The sequence below is a fragment of the Macaca mulatta genome, chromosome 15 (assembly GCF_049350105.2).
Source record: "Macaca mulatta isolate MMU2019108-1 chromosome 15, T2T-MMU8v2.0, whole genome shotgun sequence".
NCBI lineage: Eukaryota > Metazoa > Chordata > Mammalia > Primates > Cercopithecidae > Macaca > Macaca mulatta.
In genome coordinates this window covers 84,302,360-84,326,521 of record NC_133420.1, presented here as the reverse complement: position 1 = coordinate 84,326,521, position 24,162 = coordinate 84,302,360, and the positions used below count along the sequence as shown (strand labels likewise).

At 40.2% G+C, this 24,162-nt stretch overlaps 1 protein-coding gene and 1 non-coding gene across 16 annotated transcripts in view; one reads left to right on the top strand and one right to left on the bottom strand.

Moving 5' to 3' along the window:
* The window catches only part of FREM1 (FRAS1 related extracellular matrix 1), a 168,666-nt gene that overhangs the window by 95,304 nt on the left and 49,200 nt on the right, over positions 1–24,162 (bottom strand). For all 15 annotated transcript variants that reach the window (XR_013404827.1, XR_013404829.1, XR_013404825.1 and 12 more), the window contains 5 exons: positions 20,713–21,036; positions 18,076–18,184; positions 15,287–15,418; positions 11,621–11,965; positions 10,752–10,894 (listed from right to left, as the gene is read on the bottom strand). Coding sequence is in view for 5 of the 15 variants with exons in the window: in XM_028835154.2 (XP_028690987.2) it covers positions 10,752–10,894; positions 11,621–11,965; positions 15,287–15,418; positions 18,076–18,184; positions 20,713–21,036 (1,053 nt within the window). In the remaining 10 variants the exon portion in view is untranslated. The remainder of the gene's footprint in view (positions 1–10,751; positions 10,895–11,620; positions 11,966–15,286; positions 15,419–18,075; positions 18,185–20,712; positions 21,037–24,162) is intronic.
* On the top strand, positions 19,853–19,959 carry LOC114672955 (U6 spliceosomal RNA). The gene has a single exon (XR_003723469.1). It is a non-coding gene; the product is annotated as a U6 spliceosomal RNA (small nuclear RNA).

Below are 24,162 nucleotides of genomic sequence, written 5' to 3'. Positions count from 1 at the left end.
CCCCACCGCTCTGTTTCTGTATGGGGGAGCTTCTTCCGTCTGTCTTCTCCCTTCCTTCTTGCCTATTAAATGCTGCACTCCTTAAAATCACTCCACGTGTGTCCATGTCATTTTATCTAAACTAGCATGAGGACCAAGAACCTTGGTGTTCCTTCACTCATCAAAGCCATATCACTTTGGTGCATTGACCGGGAATCTGAGGTACAGCCTTCATCGGAGAGGTGAGTGTGGGAGCAAGCTTAAAATCTGTTCTGTCATTCCGAGGCACTCTTTGCTTCTATATTAAAATAAATCAAATAAATCAACAGGCATCCGTCAACCTAGTACACACACTTAGTGTTGGCTGCCGTACTCAAGTCACGGACATAGGCTTGCTAGGGAGAAGGGGCAGAACTCCCCATTACCCACAGGTACTGGGACTGTTGGCCATGCTTGAACTAGCTTCTTTTCACGGGAGACGTTGCCATCACATGAGGCTGGGAAAAGTTCTGAGGCAACTGAGAATTTCTGGCCAGGTGTGATTCAAAGGCCTCTGGACCGGACACAGCCTCCAACAGCCCATTCTGGGTGTTGGCAGAGAACCTCAACTATCCTGTTGCAAAAGTCATCTTCCCTTTCTATCTGCAGCCTCTTACTCTTTCTCTGCGTGAAATGTGCAAGGATTTTTATGGTCTAGGAACAGGGTTTTCTTCTTTTCCCCTGTGGTGAGGTTACTTGATACCACTTCTCCGGCGAGCACATGGTATTTCTAAGCCACCTAGTAGAAATCAGGCTCTAGGCCTCTTCTGTGAATGGAAAGTTTCTGCTTTTAACAATTAAGAGTAAAACATCTTCTGTAGCCAAATTTTAATCTCAATATTGTCCCACTGGCAGGAAAACGGCTATTCGGTTCCTACGTTCCTTTAAGGTACCTATTTTGTCTCCTATTAAGACAGTACTTAATTAGTAAGGGGATTTTAAGTCTGGAAGTTAACCAGAACCATTTTTCTATGGGTAAATGGGCTATTATAGCATGGGCTATAATAGCAGGATATAGAGTTCAATCTAGCATGCTCCCTCCCTTAAAGGAGCCTTGCCCAATTACATCATTTTATTGGAATCCATTTTTTGGAAGGCACATAGGCCATGCAAGTCTAGGAAGTCAAAGGGAAATAAAAGACAGAGAACTGATTGCTTGGGGACAGCATGACTAAGACCCAACACTCAGTTCCTCTGGTGCCATGGCTTGGAGGGTCACGCCTGCAGTCACATGCAGCACATTTAAGCGGGTGCTGGGAATCCAGGAGTGACAGACAGAAAATAGTTGGGGGGACGCCCTCTACTGTTTTCATCTCCATCCTGGATCACATACCAAAAGGAAGGAGACTAAAAGGATGCTTTTATTCTCACTTCTCTTTCTAGATGAGTAACAGATTGTCTTCGACATGCACTCCCCTAGAGTGTATTTTGAAGCACTGGGACTCCTTCGACCTTGGAACTTTGAAGAAAAAGTGGCTTATTTTCTTTTGCAGCCATATCAGGCAGGCCCAGGGAAAACAGTTTTCTAAAATTAAAAAGGTAACTTTCAGGGAAGTCATCTGAGGGGCCTCTTTATGTGGGGCCCCTTCAAGTTCCCTTCTCATTGCAGGACCTTAGGCAAGTAAAGGGAGACTTAGGCCAATTTTCTAACAACCCTAATAGGTATATAGAAGCTTTCTAAAATTTAACTTAAGTATTTGACCTTACACAGACTTAGCAAACCCTCACTGCAGCTAAAACAGGCAGCTCCGTAAGCAGAAGAGAAGTTTGGAGATAAGAAATATGTCTTCTACAGTAGGCCAAAAGGGAAAAGAAAAAACAGGGAAGGCAAAGAAATAGGGGAAACACAATTCCCAATAGGAAGAGAGGCAATACCTCTTAACAGCCCTAATTGAATTCCTTTCTACGATGTTTTTCCTTCTTTTGTAGTTTAAAATGGCTTCTATCTCTTTTATCATGTTCTTACAACCTGGGAAAAATTAATTTTCCAAACCTTAAAACACTTGACGTAGAGTTGAGCTGGGGGAAGGGAACCCAGAAGCCTGAAATGCTGACAAAAAGGTAAAAATTTCTTACCAGTTGGGCTTTTGGTTTCTCTCCCTGTGCAAACCAGAACAAGGGATAATAAGGATCACTGTTGATGTTCTCCATAAATGTATAATTAATAAAAAATGATTTGTAAGGTTGGTCTTAAGCTGTAAACAATCTTGTGTGCTTTGCGTGTCTTTCTATACGGTTCTATCAAAGAAAAGGTATCTTAGGTTAGGATGCAGGCCCAGGACCCCATAGGTCTGCTGTTCAAGCCAGCCCAGCAGAACGGTCAGTAACAAACTTGGCTACAGGCGTCCATCTTGCTTCATGTCCTTAGGAACATAATCTGTAACCACGTGGCAATACTTTGTTTTAGTCTGTGCCATTTTACAGTGGTGGCTGTCTTCTTGTGCTGTCAGTTCCTGGGTAAGGGCCACAAAATCAAATAAGCCAGTTTGTCAATCTGGGTGGTGCCAGCTGATCCATCAAGGGCAGGGTTTACAAAATATCTTCAGCCCTGATCTTAAGAGTGGTTTAGGGAGGGTCAAAATCTTGTAGCCTCCAGCTGCATGGCTCCTGGGCCATGGTTTCTAATCTTCCCCAGGCAAGAGGGAAGTACATCTTGGGAATCAGCTGTTACCATCTTTGTTTTAGACTACAGACTGTAAACCAGGCTCCTTCCAAAGCTGGTTCAGCCTGCACTCAGGGATGGTCAACAACAGCCTAGGGGCTGAAAAAAAATGGAGTTGTTTGGGTCAGATCTCTTTCACTGTCTCAGTCGCAATTTTGCAATGGTAGTTTCAAAAGCTGCCTATCACTCCTTTGAAAATACCTTGTACACTCATGGTTAAGTCATAACCTAATTAAGGCTCATTGATTTCATCTGCAAGGTTACTTTTTTTGTAAAGTTCAAAAGCTGAAAATCTTAACTGCTTGGTATAGATAAAGTCAACTAACAAGGGATTTAAAAGGATTTTCTTAAAGAGTGCTCAGCTTAATTAAGAGTGGATATTCAAGTTATAGGTATATTTAAAAGGCCTTTGTGTTTTTCTTTTTTTGGATGTTGCTTTTCTGGAAAAAGGCTCTTTTCTTCTCAGTCAACTGAGTTATTTTTCTCCATTTTTTGTCTTATCACTCTTAATGCATGCCTGAAAGGCTCTAAGATAACTTCTGGTAGCATGGGACTCCTTGGGAAAAACAGAGGAGGTGCCACAGACCCTGTTTTGGGAAAAAATAAACAAATAAATAAACAAAAACAAACCTCTGTTTTCCTCATAAAACCCCAGGAATTAAAAGGAAATTATCCCTCTCAAAATCAAAGGCTCTGTTCTGTTTTGCATTGTGTTATCTGATGGTTTGAGTTTTGGGAGTATCAGAAATTACTTCGCATTATGAGAGAGCTTTGGTAATAACTAGGTAGAAAATACACAGTAAGGGATGGCTAATAGTAGTTATAAATCAGACAAGCATGCTCTTAGCCACCTGGAAAATAAGGCAATATCCCAACCCTACATTGAGAGATGAGACTCCCATCAGGGATGGGCTGATTACAAAATAAGCCAATTGGCTTTGGTTTGCCTCGAAAGGAAATGCATGGTAGAAGCATTACACCATCTTCTCCCATGGTATCTATATGGTCTTTTCATACATTAACCATTGAAATAAAAGCACAGTAAGAAGTCTTAAGACACTACTCTGCCCTTTAGTAAAAGGGTTATAAAAGGTTGTAAAAATTTCACCTCATGGTCAAACTGATTAAGATAAAATGGAATAATCTATAAGTTTTCATTTGAACAAATAAACTAATGCAAGGGTAAAATTTAGCTTTAAACAGAATTTTCATGTCACAGTAAAGACTAATAAAATGTTTTTGCCTTTTGAGTCATCATTTTGGCAAAATAATTTATGGCAATCAGGAAATTATCCTTCCTGATGCCTGGCTTTTTGGATGGTTCAGAGGCCCCTGAAACCTTCAGAAAAGAGGTAAACAGGATTATTTGACATGTTTAGTCACATGAGATTGCCAAAATGATGTCCAATCTTCTTTAAGTTACATTTTGGTGAACACTAATATATGTTCAAAAATTGTATGGGTTGTCTAAAATTCTAATGCCTAAGTATATGCTATCAATCATAATTAAGGGTAAAGTTATTGTAAACCACAAAGATAAATAAAGTTCTTTCCCAGTCATGTTTTTAACTGTAACTATCCTGGAAACGTTGCCATCCACAGACAATTGTTGTCTTGCTTTGTTCCTTCTCAAAAGATGGTTTATAATCAAGCTATATTAAGGACTTTAACAGGTGTTCTCAAATGCAGGTTATTAATAGCTTTGAAGACTGTAACACTGAAATAGAGGGAGAATCTACGGGACTCCTAAAAACCTGACATGTTCACAAATATCAAGCAAAACAAAATTTAACTAAGCACTGAGAAAGTTAAAGCAAACTTTTTGACTTTTGCTTGGAATACTGCTAATCCTTGTTTAGTTTTTCAGAGTCAAGGAAACTTATTTTAAACAATTTACAACCTTTAATAATTAAGTAAGGTATTCTCCTGTAAACAAAATTTGGAGCATGTTCATTTTTCTCCGCCTGGTTCCTCTAGAATCTGTAGACTATCTATAAGTACTCTTGTGGCAATAAAGTTGTTGGCATCAGTGCAGTAAGAATCAATTTTTCTTTGTCAACAGGACACAACTGGAAAACCGGTTATTTTATCAAGGCTTTGACTGAAAGGGTGTGTTTCCCTTTAAGGAATCAAGTTTGACATGTAGAGCTAATTAAAGCCCCTTGGGGAGAACTGGCCTCCTACCTTGTCTATACAGTCCCCACACAGGGTTCCTGACCTGTGGTCAGTAAAGAATGTCACTTTCTAATAGGTCTGGAAGCTCTGAGTGTATCTTGGGACCTCAAGAGGAAAGGATCACCCAACTCACAGGTATTAGAGGATACAAACCCATGGCTGGGCTTGGCTTTAAAAGTCTTATCTGAAATTCCTTGTGAAACAGAGTTTCATCAAAGCCAATCCAAAAGGCCTATGTAAAAATAACCATTCTTGCTGCACTTTATGCAAATAATCAGGCCAACCATAAGACTAAAGTTCATTCATAATTACTTTTTACCAAAAATGAGGACTGAAGAGAAAAATTTTGCTCCAAAGCTTATCATAAATTTGTCATTAAATCCTAGTCTCATTGTTTTTAAACTTTTTGCCTACATTTTAGACTAATCTGTGAATCAAGTGATGATCTGCAGCTTAGAAAAAAAAAAAAAAAGGATGGGTAATGTAAAAATGTGAATCAATATGCTAGTTCTGGGCAACTACTTTGCAAATTCTGCCAGGTAAGGAAAGTGAGTAAGGTGCCCATAACTCTGAGCTTTCTTTGTTTGGGAAAATAAAAGCAAGGAACTTCATAGACCCCCAAAGGGGAATTCTGTATCTTGGCAAGTAAAATTTTAAATGGAAATTGTCTACCACACCACACTTGTGGGAACTGCTGTCCTCACTCTACTATTTGCAATAGAGTTATACATGGTAGCAGCACCTTCTAACTAAAATATCCGACAGAGTTTTCATTGCTGTTGTATTTTGCTTTATCATTATCCTTATAACTGGGATAATAGTTACTGACAAAAAGGAAGCATAAAAGTTTTACTATCACTAAGTCTCCTAGGATTTTTTATTGGGTTTAGTGATGCACTTTTAAATGAAACATGCTACTTTTGGATTAACACCTAGTAAAGGAAAGGAAAATCTACAGGTGCTTAAAAATCAAATCAAAATTATTAACAGGCTCAGGGGAAATGCCGGCTTCAGCCCTGGGTGGCTACAATCCCTCTTTAAGAAATTCCAGTCTTCTTCATGGAATTGGTTAACCCCTTTATTAAGCCCTCTCTGGCTTGTATGTCTTGAATTGATATTTGGACGCTGTATTTTCAGTACTATAACTCAAATTGTTTCTTCTCGCCTAAAAGCAATCAAACTGTAAATGGTGCTGCAAACTGAACCACACATGGACATGCCATTCTCCCCAGGACCCTTAAATCAACCCCAGGAGGAGCCCTAACTGCTGTTCCCCATTCCACACCCCTTTTAAATTGGAAGTAGCCAGAAAGAGCCTTCGCCCAAAACCCCCCAACTGCAGTTAGTGTGATATCGCCACAGGGAGTAACGTGGTAGGAGTTACTAAGAAAAAGAAATTATTTTAGGCAGTTAGAGAGGAAATGGGGTCCTTGGGTAGTTTTCATCTTTTAAAGCATATACGGAAAATTTTCTTGTAAAGCCCCAGCTCTTAGAGCCAGGTGGGAAACCTTTTATATGCCAATGCTGACTATTAGAAACTGGGTCCACCCAACATGGCAATTCCCTTGGCCTTCTTGTCCCTGGCCCACATACTCTTGGCAACACGGCCACCCCCACATATCCCCACGTGTGTAGAAATCATGGCGCCCTGCATTTGCATATTAAAAGGTAGGGTGGGAGGACCAGCTTTTTTGCGGGCTATGTGAATGATATGCCTGGTCAAACTTATTCCCTGAGCCCTATGCAAATCAGACACCGCCTCCTCCAGCCTCTGCATATGTACCTGGCTGGTGTCCACGACACCTGGGGATCTCTTCTTTCAGCTTTGGAGCTACTCCCCCATCTGTCTCTGTACAGGGGAGGTTCTTCCTTCTGTCTTCTCCCTTCCTTCTTCCCCGTCTTGCATATTAAACTCTCCGCTCCTTAAAACCACACACACACACACACACACACACACACACACACACAAATATGCCCACCAAAAATTATTACAGGAGTATAAAAAAGCATGCTGTACATTCTTTTTACACAAAGAACACATTGGAGAATAAATTAGCATGGAAAATGGTCTCTTTGCAGGCACAATAACTATTGTTTCCTTATTAAATCCAGTTTTCCAATTAAGTAGAGCCTCACTGATCCACACTATGGCTGGGAGGTCCCGCAGAGAATTTCTGAACTTTGTAGATTAGTGAAACACTATAATTGGGGGGAAAAATCATGACACTGACTCCAGGAGAATAGAAAAATGACTGCCATTGTATTTATTTTGATAACTGGATTTAATTTTTAATTACTGAAATGCTTCATAATGGATAAACATGCCGTAAACTTTGGCAACAGTCATGAAAGGATAGACAGGGAATTAATTTATTAGCACCTACTAAGTACTGTGTACTCACTGTTCTACTAGCTTTCTTGTGTGATCCAGATAGCACTTTACTAATAATAGCCATGGTTATTATTCCCAATGTTCAGAGAAAAAACCTGAGCCCCAAAGGGGTTAAGTGATTTGCCCCAGGGGGCACAGCTTGTAGGTGGCTGAGCTGAAGTTCTAGCCTTTTTTATGTCATAGAAAAAGCTTAACCATATTTTAGTTTTGCTTTGTGTGTCAATTTCAAAAGGAATTCTCATCATTTTCAAATTGCGTATTCTGAATGCCATTGTTGTAGACAGAATTGACATTGCTCATCTGTGCTTCCATTACGTCAAAAAAAATCAAAACCATGGAATCTTCTGATCACAAAAGCAAGTAATCATCTTATCTGGACTTCTAGTTGAGCAGCTGAAAGTTACTAATTTTGTTGAATATTTTAAATCTATTTTTATTTGTAGGACATGACTAGATACTTGTCCAAATTGAGAATGTAAACATCAAATAGATCAGATAATCATTTGAGCTCCTCAAATATTGGAGTTTCACTGATAATATCGGAGCTTTAAATATAAAAATGCTTGCTAGCGCGCACACACACACACACACACATACAATACTTGTTTCATTGGCATGCACGCACTCATTTCTAGAAACTCTGAAGAATAAAGCTTTACACTTATTACCTCCCCATCTCACTCCCTCCCTAGTCTCTATCAAATATTTGGGTTTTATCTCCTCCCAGTTTCAGTAAAAGTTGAAAGAACCAGAACTCATTTTGTGATCAATAAGCAGTTCATCAGGGTCTACACTGAGTCAGACACCTAGGTCTAGAAACATTGAAATGAATAATTCTGGGTCCCTGCTATCAAGGAGATCAGAGTTGATCCAATAAAAGAAATCGTGGTCTTACTTTATAGAAAGTTCAACAACAAAGATACGTGCAAACAGATGCCAGAGCATATAAAAGGATAAGCTGATCCAGCTTGAGGGTTTGTGGAATGGGGTCGTCAGAGGATTCTTGGAACAGGTGATGTTAGAGCTGAGAGCAAGTCCATAGTCTGGAGAGGAACTAAGACAAAGCTACCACCAACCAGAAGAGGGAGAATGGGAAAAACAGATGCTAGATTAATTTCACTAAGAATACTGCTATTATATTAATGAGCTTTAATTCATCGCAACTATAAGGATTTGGTTAATCACCTCTATTTGTAAAAGGCCACGGGAGGGGTTCTGAGGATAACCTAGTCCAGAAAAGATGAAGGCTGAGCTGAAGCAATGGCAATGCGGTGGGGAAGTAGAGATAGATCAGAGAAACTCATCAAGCAGATTTAGTAAACCTGCTGACTGATTGGTTGTGCTGACATTAGAGAAAGGAGTCAGGGATGACTTCAGAGATTCCAGCTAGTTATTTTGTGCAAGTTTTTAGGGACACATGCTAAATGTATTTTGGTCATAATGAATTTTAAATGCTGATGATACATACACGTAAAGATGTCAGGTAGAGAAGTAGACACAAGTCTGAACTGGATAAATATTTAGGGGCCAAAGATACAGGCTAATGAAGAGAGCAAATTTGTAGATCTCCCTCTGCCCCACTCTCTTTCTCCTTCTGACATAAATTAAGAAGATGAAAGCAGAGAAAAACATAAGCATCTTTAGAAACCTATCCAACACAGGGAATAAACTTGTAACTAGATCTACAGTTTAGTTCGACCAATTTGCCCAGATTCAGAAATAATTATGTTGCACTAAAGTTTTCATTACAGAGAAATCTGACATCTATATTTGTGTATATGAAGAACATGATTTATAAAATACATAACAACAAAAGAATAAAAAAGAAGTCCAGAAATTTTCATTTTTAAAAAGGCCCCTAGGCTGCTAAAAGTGATATGGTATCCTTGTCAGAAACATAACTCAGATTGGATACACAGAAGATTTAGAAGTAAATCCTATTAACTGTTACCATTTTGAACTATCAAATCAACTAAGGTTTCAAACAAAAATTTAATCTAGAAATGACATATAATACATTGATAAAAAGAGGGAGGTGTTATTTGAAAAGGAACTGACCTGTTAGTCAAAGAGCAGATGAACCGAGTTTTCTCATTCATTCTCTATTCCTTCTTAATAGGGATCACCTACTGCCTTCCATTTCTGAGCTCTCTGAAATCATTCTTTCTGATCATCTCCTTCTGTTACACTCTTCTTAGCCACAGATGAATAGCTCAATCATCTATGCATTAGCTAACGTCAGTGTCTGTGACATTATGGGAAGGCATTATGTGACAAATAGGACACTTGCTTTAAGCAGTCATTCTAGAACAGGTTGGAGATTTGCTTGGATCCATATACAGGCTATCTTCCAAGATAACAGGTACAAAATGCCTAGCAAAAAGTACTGTACATAGTAGGTGTATTAGCCTGTTCTCACACTGCTGATAAAGACATACCCGAGACCGGGCAATTTACAAAAGAAAGAGATTTAATGGACGTATAGTTCCACATGGCTGGGGAGGTCTCACAATCATGGCAAAAGGGATCAAGTCGCGTCTTACATGGACGACAGCAGACAAAGAGAGAGAGCACGTTTGCACAGGGGGAACACCTGTTTTTAAAACCATCAGATCTCGTGAGACTTACTATCATGAGAACAGCACAGCAAAACCCGCCCCCATGATTCAATTACCTCCCACAGTTTCCTCCTATGACACGTGGGAATTCTGGGAGTTACAATTCAAGATAAGATTTGGGTGGGGACACAGCTAAACCATACCAGTAGGTGATTACTTAATTTCAGCTGTTGTTTTTTAAAATCTCTATTATCAACTAGCCTCTCCTTTCAAGGAGTCTATTATAGTTGTCCAGACACTACCCTGACTCCACTTTCTGTAATTTTTATATGGCAATGTTTGCTTAAACTTATTTCTACATTCTACACATTTAAATTATATCCTCTAGTGGTAGTAAGAGACTCTTAGATCTTTAAAGACAACAATAAATAATAGCTAATGTATTTATTGAGTGTTTCCCATGTACCAAAATGTTCTCAGTACTTCATATGTATTATCTCACCTTCACAATAACTCTAAAGGAAGGTTCTATTATTATCAGTTTTACAGACGAGGAAACTGGGGCATGGGCTGAGCAGTCAGTCAGTGTCAAGATCAAGAGGGAAACTCAGGCAGCCTCACTCTGGAGCCTATAATTTAATCATCACATACAGAATAAATGTTTTCTTGAGTGTCTGGAGACAAGCAAATTTTGTGAGCTGCTCTACATAAAAGGGTCCCATAGTTCAATGAGCTGGAAACACTGAATACATACATATATAAAACTCTTTCAAAAAGGAAACATCTGAGTAGTCCTATTGCAAAGAAGTCTGCTTAATTTTGTTTAATCGATTGTTTTTCAATTTTTAAACCTTGAAACCTGTTTTCATGTGGTTTCTAACCACATCTCCTAGAATTGATACCTGTGCACAAGACTTTGGGAAAGTGTTCAGAAACGGTCTCTTACCTGTGGCACTGAAAGATTTGGAGGTTCATGGCTGTCCCACAGGACAAATTGAAAAGAATCTTCAAAGATTTCTCCACCAAAGTGACGATAATAAATGATTCCATTAAACAAATCCCTCTGAAGGAAGCCAGGGACAGGATAGCCTATTGGGTTCATAAAACATCACATACTTTTGTACAAGCCTATCAAATATCGAGGGACAATGATATTGGACTTATCTTCAAAAGTCTTATCTGTCTAGTATATTATATGTCCCCAAGGAATCTGCATTAAATGCTTTCATCAAAGATAAATAATAAAGCAGAAAAATAATAAATAATAAAGCAGGAAAACTAAACTTGCTACATCTGTCTTGATATATGGAAAAATTAGCATTAGAAAAATATTTTCAAGAAACTTACTCTTATTTCAAATATACAAAGTAACACTAACTACTTATTTGATCCCTATTTTGTCAAACTCTGGATCTACCCACTTTAAGAAGTAGTTACAAAATGATTCTAACAAAATGTAAACAAATGTTATTCATGAAATTATCAATAATCTAGAATATTCCAAAAATCTCCTTTTAGACTAATTTGTTCTATCACCTTGCTTGGCTGACTTAATTTTTCATACAGTAATGGTTACTTTGAGGCTCAGCTCTGGAAATCTGTAGATGCACAACCTTGGATAGATCAAATTAACTTTCCTAAATCTCAGGCTTCCTCATTATAAAATGGGAATAAAAATACTATCTTACTTCAGAAAATTGATGTTCACCTTAGCACAAACTCTGACACAATGTCAGCAAACCCAGAAGGGTGCATAGTAGGTTCTCCACGGAAGAGTGAATTCCATTCAAATGATCTTAACTACCCAGAACTTACCTATCAGTCCTGGCCCTGGCTTCTTCATGATCTCTCCAGCCTGTGGAGGTTTCGTGATATTGAAGAAGATGTAGTCATCACTGGCGTCCACATCTGAAGCTCGCAGCATGGATCCCTGGATCAGGATAGTCTGCCCCTCTTCCAGTTCAATCACAACATTGGTTATGAGGAACGGGGGACTATCATCTTTGGGCAAGATGTTGATGGGGAATTTGTGACGGATGCTGTGATGACCATCAAATATCCGGAAGACCACGAAGTCTTTGGTGGAATCGCTGTCATCATGATGATAGCGAACAACTCCAGCCTGGAGATCAGCCACGGTGAAGAGAAATCCTTTGCCCCCTGAGGGAGAGAGCAGAGATGGAGCAGATTGAGCAAGGGAGTGCAGAAGCAGCAGCTGTGGGGAAAGCATCAATACAACAGAGGCTGCTAAGGAAAGTGTGCAGCCCGTATTTCCCTCACCTGGAAAAACTACAGATTGTTAGTGGGTTCTGGGACAACACATCTAGTTTTGAATACTGGCTCCAACATTCATCAGTTGTGTAGATTTGAGCAAGGTATTTAATTTATAAAACTTATCTATAAAACATGGATAATACTACTGTGATGGTTTTAACTTTTTCCATCAACTTGACTGGGCTAAGGAATGCCCAGACAACTGGTAAAATATTACTGCTGGGTGGTTCTGTGAAGAGGGTGGTTCTTGAAGTGATCAGCATTCGAATCAGTAGACTGAGAAAAGATCAGGCTCATCACTGTGGACAGGCATCACCCAATCCATTGAGGGACTAAGTAGAACAAAAAGGAAGAGGAAAGGGGAATGCTCTCTTTCTTCTGGAGCTGAGACTTCCTTCCATCTTCTTCCCTCTGACACTGGAGCTCCTGGCTCTTGGGCCTTTGAACTCTGGAACATAAACCAGCCACCCTCTAACACCCCCATTTGTCCCTCCACCCTTCACCTTCCCTACCACACTCACCCCTCTCCACTCCCCTTGCCCAGCTTCTCAAGCCTTTGGCTTTGGACTGGGAGTTACACCATCAGCTTCCCTGGTTCTCGGGCCTTCAGACTAATACCCACGACTTCATGGGCTTTCCTGGTTCTCCAATGGCCTAACATGGAACCTGTCAGCCTCCACAATTACATAAGCCAATTCCCATAATAAATCACCTCATAGATAGGTAGGTAGGTAGGCAGGTAGGTAGATAGATAGATACATAGATACATAGATAGACATTCTGTTGGCTTAATTTCTCTAGCGAACCCTTACTAATACAAATACTTACCTCATAATCCACAGCAAGAATGAGAGAACTTAAGCAACAGTAAGCCTACAATAAATGTTAGTTATTCTTCAGCTAATTGCTACCATCCTACATGGCAGCAGTTCTTAGAGGAGTGGTCTCAAACCAGCAGCCTCAGTACCATCTAGAAAGTTTTAGAAATGTAAATTCTCAGGACTTACCCTGGACCTGCTGAATCAGAAATTCAGGGGTGGGTGGGAGGGAGGCAACAACCAGTGTTATCAAGCCTATTTGAAAATTACTGGCTCAAAGACCAAGAGCTAGAGCTCTGATATCTAACAGACTGGGTTCAAATCCCAGTTCTGTCATTTTCTAGGTGTGTTACCTTAGATAAGTCAGTTGTTCTAAGTCTCAGGTTACCCATTTGTAAAATGGGAATAATAATAGTATCTAATACCATAAAGTTGATATGAGATAAACAAGATAAAGCATACAGAATGCTTTGCACAGTATCTGTCACAAAGTAAATGCTTAATAAATGGTTATACTATTTTCTATCTCCTCTGAACCCAGACCATCAATGCATTATGTTCTCCCACTCTTCATTTCATCTGTATAGTATTAATAAACATTGCTTTCTTTTCTTCAGAGACTTACAATTCTTTTTGTTTTTTTGTTTGGTTTTGTTTGGTTTTGTTTTGTTTTTGAGACAGAGTCTCCCTCTGTCTCCCAGGTTGGAGTGCAGTGGCGCGATCTTGGCTCATTGCAACCTCCACCTCCTGGGTTCAAACGATTCTCTTGCCTCAGCCTCCAGAGTAGCTGGGACTCAGGCACACACCACCACACCGGGCTATTTTTGTGTTTTTAGTAGAGATGGGGTTTCACCATGTTGGCCAGGCTGGTCTCGAACTCCTGAGCTCAAGTGATCTGCCCGTCTCAGCCTCCTGAAATGCTGGGATTACAGCCATGAGCCACTGTGCCCAGCCAGAGACTTACAATTCTTAATGGCAGGTGCACCCCAGTACTCTCTTCACACCATGTGGCTGTGTTAAAGACCTTAGAGGAATAAACTATTTAACACTTTCTTGCCCAAGAGCCACTTTATGCTTCTTCCTCACTACCAGAATCCTAGTTGTATTTGGCATAGCAATATAGTCATTTAAAAATACTCAGACTTCTCGACTAGCTTGCACTGAGGAGTTGTATGTGACATAGTTTGATAAAGAAATCTAAGTGGAAATTGTTGTATTGTGCTCCTAGGAAAACTTGTTAAATAGAGCAAACTTAGATGCCATAACTTCTTTCATTGTTCCTTCTGTGTCTTCCAGCCTCAAAGACATGAAGAAAATAACTAATTTTCAAGCCACTACACTTGGATTTCTCTTACGTACAACTGAACACCCAACCTGACTGGTATACCCAGATTTAAACTGGCCTCCCACTGTCCTGGGATTAAGTAGTAGGATTTATCACACATTTATTATTTTGTTTTTGATTCCAGAATTCCCTGATCACTTTCCCTGAGAGTTATCTTTCTGCTTTACAGTTAGGGAAACTAAGAAGATAACTGAATTAAATCCTCTGAGCTCATTATAAGGAATGACTTATTTTATCATAAAGTGTAAATATTACTTTTATTAGGATTATTACCTTGTTAACTATCATCCCATAGAATTATAAATTTATTTCTTTTAAACTGTGACAACTACTACTAATAACATAACATCATTATTACTGAAGTATTCATTAAGCATTAATTTTTCTTTTCTTTCTTTTTTTTTTCTTGAGATGGAATCTTGCCTTGTCACCCGGGCTGGAGTGCAGCGGCGTGATCTTGGCTCACTGCAACCTCTGCTGCCCAGGTTCAAGCAATTCTCCTGTCTCAGCCTCCCAAGTAGCTGGGACTACAGACGCCTACCACCATGCCCGGCCAATTTTTGTATTTTTAGTAGAGACGGGGTTTTACCATATTGGTCAGGCTGATCTCGAACTCCTGACCTCAGATGATCCACTCGCCTCAGTCTCCCAAAATGTGGGATTACAGGCATGAGCCGCTGCACTTGGCCTAATTTTTCAATATACTTGTTTGAAGCAGAGAAAGAAAAAACATTTTGTCCTCCAACTGGGAAAAAAATAACTAGTTAAGGAGTATACTTAGAAGGAGTCCTGCATGGCATCCCGAAAGCAAAACTGAGGTTTAAACAATGAGCCACGCACAAGGTGCTGTTCATAAATGGTTAGACATTGATCTGAGCACTTGAACACAAAAGTCAATGGTTTCAAGATCTCCAGATTTTCTGCATTTGACAATTTCATTGAGAAATGGGGCCCAAGAGATGCTACATATATCTGTTAAATACGTGTACTTCTGAAGAAAATACTTTTGGATTCTTTGCTAGGTTACCAAGTTGGATCATTCACCTCTTAAAGTCAGCCATCCATGCTGCAGGCCACCAACAGTGACTAGCCGGACAGCACCAATGTCGTCATTGTCGACAACCTGAAACTGTTCCCAAGTGATGGCTCGAGACTGCCCCTCAAGGAGATTCAGACCTGTGAAAGAAAGGAGAAAAGGGTTTTCGCATGATAGACTGGATAAAGAAAATGTGCACATTGGACCATGGAATACTATGCAGCGTAAAAAATAGTGAGTTCATGCCCTTTGCGGGGGACATGGATGAAGCTGGAAACCATTGTCCTCACCAAACTAACACGGGAACAGTAAACCAAACACCACATGTTCTCACTCATAAGTGGGAGCTGAACAATGAGAACACGTGGACACAGGGAGGGGAACATCACACACTGGGACCTGTTCTGGGGTATGGGGGAAAGGGGAGTATGGGGGTATGGAGGAGGGAGAGAGAGCATTAGGATAAATACCTAATGCATGTGGAGCTTAAAACCTAGATGACAGGTTGATAGATGTAGCAAACCACCATGGCACATGTGCACCTAGGTAACAAACCTGCACGTTCAGCACATGTATCCCAGAACTTAAATTAAAAAAAAAAAAAAAGATAAGAAAAGGGTACTGGCAAGTTCTGTGACATGCCAACGTGCCTGCTTAAGAAAAGATGAATGAATTTCCACTCATGAAACCATGTGAATATTGCATCTTTAAAAGCTTTTCAAGAAACTGGAATGTAGCTTTTATTTTTAGTACTATTTTTATTTTTAGTACTATTGACTCCAATATTACAACAGATTACAGAAAATCCTGAAAGGGAGCAGAGCAAGCTGGTCGAATTGCAAGGTAGCATGCTGCTGGACCTATCTTATGCTTCTCTTACATCTGCCAGCTTCACCCACCATTCTGGCCTCGACCAACTGACTGTTCTCTAGCTGCAGCCGCCCCATGAGGATTCCCAGTTTCCAAAATTGTAAAGCCCTCCTGCCACCACTGCCTCATCTTCTGATGCAGCCGGCTACCTCCACTGCCCTCTGGTGGCGGCAGGACCAACCTTGTGGCTTATCAGGCCCTGCACCAGGGGACCCAGGGAATACGTTCTATGGCTGCTAAGAAGGGCCAGATAACACCCTCTGGGCATGTGGGGAGTTAACAGCCACTGAAGTAAACTTTAACCCATTAAAGACAGGAAATGGGAAAGAACTGACCATTAATAGATTGTTGACCTTTTCCCCACCCCACTTCCAACTCTTCCCAGACACAGCGGTTGCATCTTCTCCCTGGAGACATCAACACTACAGAGCAATCTGCTTTATCTTATTGTAAAGCTGTGACCAGCTCAGCTATGCCACCTTTTTATTTGCTTCTCCCCTTACTCTTGCTTTCGGTATAGGGTTAGTACATCTGGTCTGCCTCGGGGTCTGTTTTCTAGGGAAATTGGGCTAATACATATATAAAGGAGAGGGAGAGAGAAAAGGAAGGAAGGAAGGAAGGAAGGAAGGAAGGAAGGAAGGAAGGAAGGAAGGAAGGAAGGAAGGAAGGAAGGAAGGAAGGAAGGAAGGAAGGAAGGAAGGGAGGGAGGGAGGGAGGGAGGGAGGGAGGGAGGGAGGGAGGGAGGGCTGCATAAGAAGAATCTGTGTGACTGGCAATACAATAAGGGTTTGGAAGCCAGGAGTGCACAGGACAAGGCATCACGGAGCAGAGCAGAGGAACAATCGAGAAGCCTAGAAATACATACAGCAAAATATCAACATTGGTTATATCTTCATGGTGAAATAATAAATAATTTTAAATGTAATATATTCTCCAAATTTCAACAATGGCACAGATCAAGTTCCTAATAAGCAAACGCTTATTTTAAAAAGGATTCTGATGTTCAAAGCAGCCAAAATGACATTGAAGAAACCTGGGTGTCACGGATCACATACACACGTACAGACAATTCCATCTCTACACTCAAGCAGGAGTCCATGCAACATGTGACTATTCCTAAACTTTAGGTTACTGATTCCATCTTTTCTCTCATTACCCCCCTGACAGATGTCGAATAGGATATAGAGCCAGAATTATAAATCAAGGCTGCTCACCTGATGTTCTCTATCTCTACTGAAACTCACATACATACAAACACGTACGTATGTGTACACGCACAAGGCAGCTTGTTTAAGCTGCCACCTGAGGATTTAAATCAGACACAGACATTTTTCCCTTAATACAGTCTACCATCACTGCTTTTAAGTATGTTTCAAATGGTATTGATGCGATCAGTGAGAAAGGAAAAGATCTCCATTTACATTCCACATTTACATCTGATCAACATATATACATCACATAAGTCCACTCAGAATTAAATATGGCATAGAAAGCCATATTTTAAAGCAGTTAAAGTTCTTATTTATGTTTTTCAGTTTCCATGTAGCCCAACATAAAAATATGGATTATAAAAGCTAAATCTTTCTCCAGTCCCTTGTAACAATCTGAGTTGGAGATTTCAGTCCCACTACAGCTCAATATCACAAATAGTCACTTTTTTGCTTTATTCAGTTGAAAAGTGTCCCTTTGTCTTATCTCCAGCAGAAGAAAGAACTTGGCCACAGGACACAGAAATCCTGGATTTAAATTTCTCACACTGCCAGGAGGAATAAAAAAACAACAAAAGCTACAATCTGATGCCCTTCATCTGTCTGGGTTTCAGTTGCCTCATGTATGACACAGGAATAAAATTACCTTTCTTTCCTGACCCATCTTTCTTGTATTCCCTTCAGGGCTATGTTGTTTTATGCCTCATATTGAGCTTTACCTGTATTCCAGGATACACGGGGGGCATTTGTGTCTGCTGTTCTGATGGAGATGTGGACTGTCATAGGTGCACTCCTTTCAAAGAAGAAGTCGTATACCTCCAATTCTACCTATAAACAAACAGAGGCAAATGAACCACACACTGAAGCATTAGAGGGTAAAATAGCATTAATTCTGGGGTACAGCCACACACAGAGGCAAATGGGGATTCAGTTTCTGCGGTTCCCACATCTCATTTTAGACAACCTGATTTGACTTTTTCAGGTTCTAGATCTTGCTCCTTACTTTAACAGTATTTTAAAATTTTCTACTACATAAAAGAAGTTATTAATCTAAAAATGGTAATATGCTGGAGACGTGTCTCTGCACTTGCTCAGGAGACCAACTCCTTCCCACTTTCAGTCACTTAAATCTCTCTCAAAGGTGGAGGATCTAGAGAAGTGGTTTTCAACTAGGGGTGATGCTGTCCCCCTAGAGGACTTTTGGGAATGTCTGGAGGCATTTTTGGTTTCAGAAGTGGGTGTGTGGGAGAATGCTATTGTCATCGCGTGGGTAGAGGCCGGGATACTAACATCCTACTGTACACAGGACAACCTCCCAAACAAAGAATTATCTGATACAAAACGGGAATTGTCATACTGCTACTATCAAGAAACCCTGATCTAGAGACATCTATTTCACTAGACATATTTTTAAATATCTCAACTTTATATGCTTTCATGAAATTCATAACTAATAAGTAGGGGCTACGTGACAAGTTTTGGTCCTTATTATGTGCTGTGTATGTATTCACCAGATGTTGACAGAGAAGAATAAGGTATAACACAGAAATGCAAGGCATACTCCCTACTTTTGAAGAACATGTGGTCCATGGGAGAGGATAAGAGAAATAATCAAACAGCACTATATCAGCAAACACTGAATGACAAAAGAAACTGATTCAAGGCTGCCAGAGCAACAGACGGAACATGAAACTACATGGGCAAGATGTGTCTTTCTTTGGAGGGGTAAAATGTAAATATCCACTTGGTTAGGCCCCTGGCCCAGGGCTTTCAGTCCACACAACTTGAAAACTGTGTGATCTCCACTGAAAAAATTGTGAGTTACCGTCTAACGAAAATAATCACACATTCACACAGGCTCTGCTTTAAGAGTACATTATACAATGCCAGAAACTACACACATGAAGCAGCCAGAAAAGTAGTGCTCTACTTGTGAGCTCGAAGTAAGACTGAATGTGCAATGAGAAATTGCAACCTAACAGGGAAGGCATGTGGGGGCCACAGACTCTGATGAGAGGGGGAAATAAAAGCAGAAGGCAAAGCATAGCATTTATAGCCTGAAGTCCTTTGTCTCCCCTTGAGGCTACATGCTGAAAATGCCTAAATTACAATAGAGATAACCCCAGGGATACTCATTTTCCTTAATGAACCTGAACTCAAGTCTGTATCCATCTGCACGTTTAAAATTTCCATCCTGTTTGAATCAAGTTGCCGGGAGGTCTTTAAGCATGTGATGCATTATTATGTGGAAGACTTTAACCAGTTGTCCTCCCCTCCCACTAACTACAAAACCAGAGGAAAGAAGTTGAACCTGCAGCAAAAGGAATTTAGATAGAAGTAGGACCTTCCTGATGGACAGTGTTTCATTGTGAAATTAGTTATCAAATAAGACTATGGAATGCCCTATCCTGAGTCTGTGTTATTAATTAAAATTAAGGATTCCCATAAAAAGCTCTCACAAAAAAAAATAAAAGAATTTATTAATAAAAGAATTGTGTGCTCGCCTTGGCAGCACATATACTAAAATTGGAATGATACAGAGAAGATTAGCATAGCCCCTGCACAAGGATGACACACAAATTCGTGAAATGTTCCATATTTTGGGAGAACAACACACACTAGGGCCTGTTGGGGTCAGGGGTGGAAAGAGAGAGAACATTAGAAAAAATAGCTAATGCATGCAGGGCTTACTACGTTGGTGATGGGTTGATAGGTACACCAAACCACCATGGACATGTTTACCTATGTAACACACCTGCAATTCTGCACATGTACCCCAGAACTTAAAATAAAGAAACACATCAAAAAAAATTTTTGTTAAAAATAAAAGAATTGTATACAAAAGTCATCTCTAACTTCAATGGTCTCTGTGATTCAGGAAGGCTGGCAAAGGCTGCTGCAATTCTCAAGCTGGTGAGCCCTGGGTCAAATGCGGCCCTCAGAAATATTTGGTAGCTAACACAATACGTTTCACTACAATTTTTAATTGTTTTCTATATTCAAGAATTTAAGCATTTTATCAAAAAGTATCATTCTCCAATTTCTCTTGGCATGAGTGCTACAGCAACAGTGGGCACACTTGTATCCTTGCAGGGCAGCGGTGGGCGCGAGCTGAGTGGCAGCTGCTTCCTGAGGGGCTGGCTCTTTCTTCAGTTTGCCACAGTGCCCCTCAGTGGGGTTTGCTCATTGACCCCGCCTGCCTGGCTCCTCTGGGCAGTTAGCTTGCACCATGATTTACAGTGATTGATTCTTTTCTGAGGCAATGAAGGTACAAAGGAACCTGAGGGTTTAGGGTAGGGGGTTCTTAAATAACCCTGTGACTTCTCTAGGCTGGAAGCTTTGTCTCTCCTTCTTACCTCATCATGTCTCCTCTCAGAATGACTGCAGTTTGGTGGCTGATAGGCGATCTGCATGTCACTGAGATCTTTCCAGGTGAATGAGGAGATTGGTCTGGTGTGATCCAACAGGTGAGTCACATAGCCCTGGAGCGGGGCTTTAGTAATGTTGAACACCAGCAAGTGTTTAGCGGTCTCATCTTCTTCACAGTCCAGAACTGATGTAGTCAAGGAAGTCAGGATGAACTGATCCACTTCCAGAATAAACATGGCCATGAATGCAGCCTTTGGAATCTGATTCGGAATTCCAGCTCGGATATAGACAGGCAGCCACGCACTCTCTGACTTTTGAAGGACAGAGAAAATATAAAGGAGGAAATAATATGATTGAGGTGATATAATACAGGGCTAATAGCCTAATATTTAATACAGCCACAGCCTAGCATCTAGCGGTGACCTGAAGCTGGCTGCATACTAGAATCACCTGGGGAGATTTAAACACACGCTGGTACCTAGGATCCGTCTCCAGAGGTTCTTGTTTAATTGTTCCAAAAAGGGGACCAGAAAACCAGTATTTCTCGAGCTCCCTGGTGACTCTTCTTACATGCAGCCAGGTGAAGAACGGAGCACCTACTTTGGCATCAGAAGGAACCGTGTTTATCATTCTATCGCCAACACTTTTAATTTGTGTGACTTTAGACAAGTTACTTAACTCTTCATTCTCATTTTCTTTCCAGCTGTAAATGAAAATATTAATACTAGACTCCCAAGTATCAAGTGAGGACAAACAAAATAGCCAAAGTAGGCACCCATCAACAGTAGTACTGCCACCCATTAGCAGTCTGGCACCCATCAACAACCTTCTGCAGCCACCTTCCTCACCTCCTGTCATGTAGTTTTAAAGTGGGCAGGAGAACGATGAAGGAAATATGTCTTTATGATTTGGTTCTCATGCAAATGAAGAATACTTGCTTGGTTGTCTGGTTAGTTAAGACCCTGGATCTCCAAGCAAGGGTTGGGCATTGGGGATTGCAAGTGAGCACTGAGGCTAGGCATGCATCCTCCAAAATAAGAGCACTATGAGCAAGAGACCCTCCAAAGAAACCATGAAACTGTGCCACAAGATCTAAGATCTCAACAAGTGCTATGGGCAGAAAGAATCCTCACAGGGCGAGGTGTGGTAGCTCATGCCTGCAATCCCAGCATTCTGGGAGGCCGAGGCAGGAGGATTGCTTGATGCCAGGAGTTTGAGACCAGCCTGGGCAACAGAGCAAGACTCTATCTCTACAAAAAAAGTAAAAATAATAAAATTAATCAGGCATGGTGGTGCACACCTATAGTCAATTACTCAATTGGCTGAAGCAAGAAGATCACTTAAGCCCAGGAGACTGAAGTTATGGAGAGCTCTGATCATGCCACAGCACTTCAGCCTGAGCAAGAGAGTAAGACTTTGTAAAGAAAAGAACCCTCATAGCAGTAGATGCTAGTTCTCATAGGATTTGATCTATCCCATTGCTGAGAGAACCAGGCTCTCAGCATTAGTCCCATACTGCTAAACACTGGCCATTGGGCTAGGAGTTGTAATCTGTGTACAACAGAATGCTAAAATTCCAATAAAAGATATTAGATTTGCAACTGAATGTAAGACAGGTAGTAAAATATGCAGAATTTACACAGCAAGTTGTCTGGAACTAGTTCCAGACTCCAGAACTTTCTTGCTCATATAAGAATATAAAAAGACTGAGAAAGGTAAGAAAAAGATTGATTAGGAGACAGGAGTGCTTTGCTGTGTTGTGTTCAGTCACTTTCCTGACCTTTAACACCACATGTTGGCATGCAGCAGGAAAAGCAGAGCAATGCCATATCTCCTGTCCCTTAAAATGTGTTTCTTGCAGTTGAAACACACACAGACAGCTGATACAGGGCTCATATCTGAGGAAGTTAAGTGGCTGGAAGCAGAAAAATAATGATGGCTGCGCCAGAATCAGTTTGTTCTTGTTTGTGGCAGCAAGGGACATGTAAATGTTCCCAGATATGGGCCAAGTGGGCAGAGGGCTGGTCTGAGGTCTCCTGGACCATAAACTTCAGAGAGTACTCTTGAGACGACAAAAATCCAGTAAGAAAATGCTGGAGATAGAATCAAATTCTAGGAGCTGCAGGAGAAATCGCAAGTGATCACTCAGGCTAGAAATACATCCTCTTAAGAGAGCGATGAGTGATAGACCAATGGGGCTCTCCAGAGAAACCATGAATTTGTCCCTAAGACAAAGATGCAGCTTGAGACATCTACCAGGCTCTGACAGCATGAAATCATATGTCATCAGTGCCTGATCAAATAAGATCCCTCTCTCCCATTCCCCGAAACCACCCCTGCCACCAGCCTGAAAATTAAGAAACTAACCAGCAATGCGCAGAGAAGAGAGAATTGCAAGAGAGGAACAGAGGAGAAGACAATCAACCCCCTCCCTTCCCACTGCATGGTTGATGAAGGCAGGTAAACGATATACTGAGATGTCCCAGGGTTTAGAGTATCTACTCTTCACGTGTCACTGGGAAAAAATGTTATTTGAAGATGCATAATTAGAAAACTCAAGCGGGGTAAATAGTGATTTAGAAGGACTGGTGCTTCATGCTAAGACCAATTGAGTCTAGAGTTAAGTCTAAATAAGTACGTTATTTTAAACATGTTAATAAAGTGGATACAAATGATGAAAGAGCTTACTGCTTATAATAAAGTATAACAATCATATGCTAGAACTGAAATTGCAAATTATATAAACAAAGCAATTGCCACGAGAAAGGATCACTTGGATCCATTATCATCATACACAGGAAGGAGCCAAGAGAGCTCACTTCATTTTTTGACTGTATATATTACAAATATAGGCTTAAGAATATTTTTAAGTTTAGAATTAAATCCAAATAAAACATAAAGTGTGATAAGGAATTGTCAAACAAATAAAGATAAAGGCAAAGAAAACGTGATCTATTTCACAAGACAAATTTTTTTAATTCGCAAGAAAGCATAAAACATGAGAGAAAAAAGTGTATCTGTTACTCCCACAAATATAAAGTTTATATTGCCTTCTTCAAGACAAATATTCTGAAATTCAATAAAAATGTCCAATTATATGTACCTTACAAGAAAGGCACTTAAAATAAAATTACATAGAAAGATGAAAAAGAAAAGGGTAATACAAATTGATCATTAATGGAGAAAGCAGAGAGACCACATAATTTCAAAGATAAATTCAATGTGGGCAGTTGATATTAGTAAAACATATAAGACAAAGATTCTTATAAATAACATTACATTTAATACTGTTCTTCTCAAACCAGTGGGGAATAGAGCAAAAATAAGAATAATAATTACAGAAAAAGAAAGAACAAAATTATCATCATTAGTGAAAGATATAATTATGGTCTTTAAAAGCCCAAATAATTGAGAATTTCTTAAAATAATTGAATTCA